The sequence below is a fragment of the Nelumbo lutea genome, chromosome 2 (genome assembly GCF_056320005.1).
Source record: "Nelumbo lutea isolate HS-2025 chromosome 2, American lotus-T2T, whole genome shotgun sequence".
Taxonomy (NCBI): Eukaryota; Viridiplantae; Streptophyta; class Magnoliopsida; order Proteales; family Nelumbonaceae; genus Nelumbo; species Nelumbo lutea.
In genome coordinates, this window is record NC_142685.1 from 61,950,823 (window position 1) to 61,958,916 (window position 8,094).

Here is an 8,094-nt window from a genome sequence, read left to right on the forward strand (position 1 = left end):
TATTCATCCCTTTTGTTCGCATAGCATAGGCTTTTTAATCAAAACCCACCCATAAATTTTGATAAATAACACCCGATTGGGTACAATGTTTTTGTTTCCAATTGATTAGTCAGAAGTTTTTCCGATGTCATATCTTTCTGATATCATAGTCGAACCCTTGATTAATGTAAAAAAGGATAGACCATCTATAAATAGATAGCATGCCATAAACTCCATAAGGCTACGTTTGGTTCGAAGGAAAAATAGGAAAAGAAGGAAAAGATAGGAAAAGAAGGAAAAGATAGGAAAACCTTTACAAACCTTTACAAACTTTATATATGTTTCCCTATCTTTCCCTACCTTTTCCTTCAAACCCAACATAGCCTAATGGATCAATGGGCAGAAAGGGGGAAACCACCCTCAGACTTTGCTTTGTTTATGTTTCGAAAATCAATAGATGTACACATGTACCTTTGCATCTTTCTTTAGAATCGGGAAGAGATTATTAGCTAGCCACTTGGGATTATGCGAGAAAAAATATGGGTTTTATATCTTCTATATGATGTCCTCTTCAATCTGATAAGTTAGATTGTATTATCTTTTTCATTCCATTGACATCTTCCATTCATAGATCCATGGCATTCTATGAATGAGCATGCTTCTATTTACCCTAAAATATCCTTGTAGGATCAGCCGAAGATGGGTTCAGATCTGTTACCCATTAGCTGTTTCCACCCCCTACCCATGAGATGTTATAGCTGCACATTGGGAATATCTCTCTTGTCATTCATGGGAGATGTTCCCAATACACGGCAGTGGTGTTCAGTGGGTAGGGATGTGAGAATAGTTTATGGGTAACAGATTGAGAGTTGGCCAAGACACCCTTATATGCCCAAATGAGTTTAAATAGGCACAAACTCAATTTATCATGAAAATAAAAAGAAGAAGAAAATTTTAAGTTAACTCCACCTATCTACCAAAACTGATATGTGAATTATAAAACAGTTCTGATTCAATGATGAAAACTTTCAAAACACTCTATATTCTCCTTATATATAGTTTGCAACTGCTTCACTTAATTGACCTTCCATGAAGAACTGTTTGTATTATTGTTTTAGAATGATAAAGTGACTTGTTAAAACAAGTACAAAATGTGAAAGTACATAGGCCCAAGGTTTTTTATTTTTTATTTCAAAAATACCCCTAACAGTTATCATATATTAAACACTTTTTAGAAACAAAAACTAAGGGCAAAATCACTATTTTGTTTTCTATTTTTTATTTAATTTGGTCAAACAGATGCTGGGGTCAAAAAAGTCATTTTTACTCCTATCTAAGAAAAACAATGATAAGTAAAGTGGTTGCAAACTAAAGGGTAAATTTTAGTAAACATGGGAAACTATATGGGATGTCCATGTAAATGACCAAAACAAACTAACTGCAATCCATATTTGGTTCCAATTGTTTATGCACTTGATTATTTGCCAAAAGAAAACAATTCAGTTTGGACGATGTGCTCTACAAGTGTCAAGTGTTTAAGAAAATAACAACAAATGCACATTTTGTAATGGAAGGTTGTCAATTACTATCCAAATTTGAGGTTACAGTCATGCAAAGGCCCCTAGGTTGATTTGGAATATAGTTCCCCCGTAGGAAAAAGAAGGGGGAATTGCTTCTGGTTCATGCTAATAAAACTATCATCAAAATTAGCAAGAACAAAAAAGAAGAAAAAAGGTGTCTTGCAATAAACCATTTCAAAATGCTAACTTGCTTAGTTGGTAAAGTTTGTGACCAAAGATATCTAAAATAGAAAACCATCATCACCACAAATTTTAGTTTGCAAACTACTTGATCAATGATCATACATCCCCAAACCCAAAGAAAAGGAGGAAAAAAAGAAAGGATAAAGATTTGGTTTGATAAAAAATAAGAGGGGTTCGATTATTGATGCCGGACAGACATGAAACCGGACAAACTTGTAACCAATCAGGTGGGTTTTTATAAAAAATTCATGCGATTTTGATTTTTTTTTTATGAATTTTAGAGTTGAGGGAAATTTTCTAATAAATTTTATGAAATTCCTTAAAAACTTTTCCTCAACTGTTTTGTTTTTCTATTATTTTTATGTAAAACCAAACACAGACCAACCAAGGTAAGATAAATACTCATAATTGTTGAACATTCATGCAAGACAACCCTAATATTCTCATACACGCACTCATCCTCAGCTATTCTATTCGCGTCTGTTTTTTAATCAATATCTACTCGAGCACAGCCACCAGCTCAGTTATGTAAATGAGTCCATATTCGAAATGGGTCTTCTGGGGACAATTCCTAAGTCCTAACTATTGGGGCCCATCAGAAAGGATATTATTATCCGAGCTCTTGGGCCAGAAAGCCGAAAAAGCTAGTGGCTCCGATGCCTGAGAGCCACAAAGCCCACAAGCCGTGTAAATGCACTGTAGCAACGAGCCAACAACCTCTATAGATTGTAGTTTATATATTTCATCATTTCCGAAACAAAAGTAGGGGAGAGATTGAAGTCCTCTGTCTGGGTTTTGTTTTCAAGTATTTTTAAGCCTTTCTTTTCTCTCTACTGTCTTGTCTGACTGTCTTTTTCTCATGTGACCCAGGCTTCTCCACTGGCCAAAAACAAATACTTAAGCAGTCTTTCATATCAGCCCCTATCTCTCTCTCTCTATTGCGAAGATATATAGAGTTCACAGGAAGTTTCGGTCTTCGGAAGAGTCTTTACAAAACTTCCCCCTCAAACACTCACCTTACACGGCGATCAATCCTAGACACTATTAAACCCACCCACCCAGGCCAAGCGAAACGAGACCATTCTCTCTCTCTCTCTCTCTCTCTCCTCCATGGACTACCATCTGAAGCAATGGAGAAATCTGCATGAGTCAGAAGAACCCCCTTCTGCGAAGATACCAAGGCTCCTCCTTGAACCGCATCAGCAACCATCTGGGTCTGCTCTCCCGTTGTTTGTACCTGAACCTAACAGTAGGATCAGCAACCTGTCAGCATTCCCAGATTCAACGACTGCTACCAGATTTCCAAGTGAGTTATTTTTTTTTTCTCTTGCCGTCCTTTCTTTCTTCTCTCCACCTCCTGTAGTGACAGGAAATTTTATTCCGCATATGGAAAGGTTATGTGTTGTTTCCAGACTCGCTCCTTTTGTTCTTTATTTTCTTTGATGGTTTCTCTTTTTATCTGCATTTGCTTAGGGATGGGAGGTTATTTCAGCTTGGCGCAGTGGCAAGAACTTGAACTTCAGGCCTTGATTTTCAAATATATGTTGGCTGGCGCTGCTGTTCCTGCTGAGCTACTTCAGCCCATAAAGAAGAGTCTCCTCAGTAGTTCTGCATGCTATCTTCAATACCCATATCAGCAGTATCAGCACTATCAAACAGCAAGTAAGTTTCAGTTTTTATTTTCATTGTTCGACCTTTCTTTACATCCCAAGATGTTATTTTGCTTTCCTGTCTAGCATTTCGTGTTATTTATTTATTTTTTGCTTTCGTCTTTTATTTGTTGTTCTCATTTATCAACTTCTCTCTCTCTTTTTGATTGATTTGGTATTTAGTTTAGTTTTCCTTGTTTTTGTCTGCCTTCTTGTTGCAGTGGTCATTATCATTTTCTCCTCTGAAATAAGCTCTCTCTCTTTTTCCATAGAAGTTGTTTTATGGGCATACTTCTCTCACATCAGATTCTAGATGCAGTTAAACTAGCTCTATGGCCTATTCTGTTAACCTTCTAATGGTGATTTTATCCTGATTAGCTCTTGATGTTTTATTTAAGTTCGTTTCTTGTCCGTAGCTTCTTCGTTCGGTCGTTTTGTGTTACTGGTCTCTCTGTAGGCTCCTTTTCTGTGGTGTGATCCTGCTCCTTTCATGTATTGGGTGTAAAAATTTGCAGACTTTTCTAACATAAGAAGGCACAATCTGAAATGGGTTTTTCCTTAAACTTTTATGGATTGATTGTATTCTGGAGGCTGGTGACTTTTGTGTTAACTTTATTGGTTTTATTGGTTTTATTGATCTGTTTGCTGATGCAACCGTGGGGTTTCGGCATGTTGGCGCAGTGTTACAGTCTGGGTACTGGGGAAGAAGTGTTGTGGACTCGGAGCCTGGCAGATGTCGGAGAACCGATGGAAAGAAATGGAGGTGCTCAAGAGATGTGGTGGCCGGCCACAAGTACTGCGAGCGCCACATGCACCGAGGCCGAAACCGTTCAAGAAAGCCTGTGGAAATCCCCACACCTGCCACTGCCACAGGTGGTGGATTGAACGATACAAACACGAACCCTGTCGCTGCTTCGCCCTTGACAGCTGCGGTGACCGGTGGTGGGACCCATTTCGCCCTTGCAGGGTCATCCCCTTCGATCAATCTCTTTCAACAACTCAATCAAAGCCAGAGGTATTCTTTAATTTCTTACTCATTTCATCTCTGTTCCAACGATAGTAATCTTGCTTCTTGTGGGTTTGAAACTTACAAAATTCAGACACCCATGACCCATCATTTGATTTCATCCATGTTTTAACTTGAATCACCATGGATAAAACTATAAAAGGATTCGACTTTTGTTGGGAAGCGAAGGAACAACTAGGTTTAGTTATTCACTTCGGTTTACAGATTGGAATGTATGTCTAGAATCTGGTGTGATGCTACATTTGGATCCAGTAAATTCTTTTTTCTTTTCTTTTGGGTGTTGGGGGGGAGGGTTGTCAAATGGCAATGGAGTTACGGTTGATTGGATGAAGCGCTCAGTACTCAGTTGAGCTGAGCTGACCCGAGTTGAGTTGAATTGAATTACAGTCTACTGAGGACAATGGTGGGTTTCCTCTCCTATGAGACCCAGTTGCTGTTAATGCGATTTTTTATTCATTCCATTCAAAAGTAGTGACTCGGCTACAGTTTGTATTATCTTTAAAGACCCAGCTGTAAGTATAAATAGTGGACCCTTGACAAGTACATGTACGAACCAGGTTCACTGTGTAGGAGCGGCCATGGCTTGGTGGGTTCTAGCTCTAGCAGGTGAGATATCCACCAGCCCCAAGGCTGAGTCTAATCATGGAATCTTCCAGCCTTCCTTTATCTAGATCTTTTGGCTCAGCGGTTCCTGATGTTCCAAAAAGAATGCGAGAGACATTGGATGCTTAGAATCATCTGTGACTAGGTTGATTTGGCCCACCTGGGTTTCCTTGGGTGGGGGCCAGTCGGCCAGCTGAATGGTTTGGTCGGCCTGGCGTGCTGCACACAGCAGCGGATACCTTGGGCATCTGTAATGCCTTTATGTCAAATTTGAATGAGCAACTGAGAAACTACCCCGGCCCTTCTTTTCCTGAAGCCAGGAACTGCTCTATGGTCTGTAATTGTACTACTTGCTGCTTTTTGCTTTTGATGAAAATCTAGGAAAATGGCTTCTTTTTTATCATTTCAAACGTTTATGATTTGTAATCATGTTCTTTTGGTGCTGTGTCTAGATCCTCAGAAGGTGGTATAGTTGGGACTGGAGGTAGGGGTCTGCTGGAAACCCACCAAGACAAGGTTTCTGCAGAGGGGAGAGCAGACGGCAGGATCCTCCGGCATTTCTTTGATGACTGGCCAAGATCACAACCAGAACCCAACAGTGTTGGCTGCAATACCAGTCCAACAACTTCCACCACCTGCCTTTCCATCTCGATTCCGGGGAATGCATCGTCGGACTTCTCTTTGAAACTGTCGACAGGCAATGGGGACGAGACGGGTTCTCGCAGCGACGGAGGGGACCGGCATCAGATGAACTGGGCATCAGGGTGGGGGACACACCCAGTTGCCTCAATGGGTGGTCCACTGGCTGAGGCACTGCGATCATCAACCTCAAATTCTTCGCCAACAAGCGTCCTGCATGAGCTGCCAAGGGCCACCGCATCTGAGACAAGTAGTGTTAGCACCTGAATTTAATTCCATTCTTGTATCAAGTTAAACCCCAAGAACCCTTGTGTTCTTTCTCCTGTTTTCATGCTCTGATTTCATGTTTGTTGGTAAGCACTCTGTTGATACTGGGTTTTCTCTTCAGTTTTCACCCTGCTTCACTGGCTTGTAAAAATTGCTTCCATTTGTTTATTTTGATCTTCCTATTTGGCTTGTGGAAAGCTAGAGGTTTTGGTTGATTCAATTGGGTTTCATTTTTTTATTGAAAAAAAGTTGGGTTTGGGATTGGGGAGAAGTTTTGTTGCTTTGAAGGAAGCCATGAAGGAGATTGTTAGGCTGCAACATGGACATATCCATTAAAGGGCCCATCTGATGTCAGAGCCCTAGTTGACCCTCTATTCTTGTCCATGGTCTCCTTTTCAGCTACGAGGCATGAACGAAAGCAAATTATCCAATTACCCAGTTGAATTATCCTGGTTCTGGGAATTGGCAAATAAGAAGAGAACATCATTCCGATGGATTTATAGGCCCACACCTTTTAATTTTAACTAGGGACCATTTGTTGTGTCGCTTTCCAAACAGCCCCCAGTTTCAGTTTGTATCACGAGTATGGGACTGTGGTCGTACCACCCAAGCAATTGGACCATATGTCATCTCCACTCTGTTTTACTTCTTTTATTTATTTCTTGAAACTTTTACGGTTCTTTTTTCTCGTATTTATCTTCTCTTATCTTCTTTTTTTGGGTATTTTGTCTTTCCAGTAAAAATCTTCATACAAGATCAATGTCTTGTTTGGACGCAAGTATTGGTATGCAGGGATGTCAATTGGACTGGATTTGGTCCAATCCGATCCAGTCCAATGTATAATTGGACTAGGTTCAATCCAATCCAATGAATATTTTGGACTGGTTCAATTCAATGTCTGGATCATCCAATCTGTTCAAATTCGTTTTGATTTAGATTGGTTTTAACACAAACCCGGTCCATTGACACTTGTATTCTTATCTTATATCAATAGACCGGATATTGGCTTAATCCAATCCAGTCCAATATAAATTTATTATGGACAAACCAGGTCCAATTCAATTTAATAAATATTATGGACCGGATTGGCCCAATTCATTATGTCTTGTTGGTCCATCCAATCCATTCAAATTGATTTTGGATTGAATAGGGTCCAATCCAAAACCGGTCCATTGACACCCTTATTAATATGTATCAGTGTATATTATATGATATATATCGGTCTTAACTCATAACAATGATGCATCAAATACAGGGATTAGGGTAGGGTGCAACTTTAGATTTGGATTGGGGTTTTGTCAAAATTTGAATGAACCTGGCCCAAAGGACCAAGTCCAAAGCATTGTTAAATGAATAAATGTAGGATGCTTTGAACTTGGTTGAGTAAACATCAATCTCACACCAATGTGAGATTGATGTTCCCAATGTGCAACTTCAAGTGCTGTTTGGTGTGAACAGACCCGGTCTCTATGCAATAATACAATGAGCTTCTTGAAATTTGAAAACTGAAATTCTCATTGATAAGGTTACTTTGGGTTCATTACAAAATCTAGATTTTACAACTTTGACTGAGACTCCAAGTTTCTGAAATTCTCATTGAGAAGATTACTTTCGGATCATTACAAAATCTAGATTTTACAACTTTGACCGAGACTCCAAGTTTTATGAAATAGTAAACTCGCTAAGAATGGTAAATTTCACCCAAATGAGCCGAATAACTTCAAATCCTATTTCAACCTGTTTTCACTTAAAAAGACAGTTTCAACACTCGTTAAAAATGGTAAATTTTCAAAAATTACCAACTTCAATTGCGTGAAAGTAAAATTTGAATTCATACCAATTCCAAAAATAGAAAGTCATTGGGGGAGAGGGGTTGGTCACTAAGAAACTGGTTCGTATTGATTCGTAATTATAGGACTTATGGTAAAGTTATTTTTCTTGGTTATCATTTACATGATTAAGTGAGATCCATCTTGTAAGTGGGTAGGTAAATTCTTCATTTGGGGGGGATTTATAAAACATAATAAGACAAGTTTACCCATTTTAGCAATGACTTTTTTATAAATTCAAACTAGCTGAATTATAGAATTAATGATGAAATTTTATGTCAGTAATAAATTCATGGACCCCACTGCATAAATTTCCTAAGAATCAAAAGAACATGGAT

At 39.0% G+C, this 8,094-nt stretch overlaps 1 protein-coding gene across 1 annotated transcript; it reads left to right on the top strand.

The window, feature by feature from the left end:
- The first annotated feature begins 2,320 nt into the window (after positions 1-2,320).
- LOC148871110 (growth-regulating factor 3-like) lies at positions 2,321-6,147 on the top strand. The gene is made up of 4 exons (XM_088971039.1): positions 2,321-3,048; positions 3,216-3,404; positions 4,073-4,406; positions 5,474-6,147. Exons 1-4 carry the CDS (start codon positions 2,853-2,855, stop codon positions 5,925-5,927), a joined length of 1,173 nt encoding a protein of 390 aa, XP_088827165.1. The 5' UTR covers positions 2,321-2,852; the 3' UTR covers positions 5,928-6,147.
- The last annotated feature ends 1,947 nt before the right edge of the window (positions 6,148-8,094 follow it).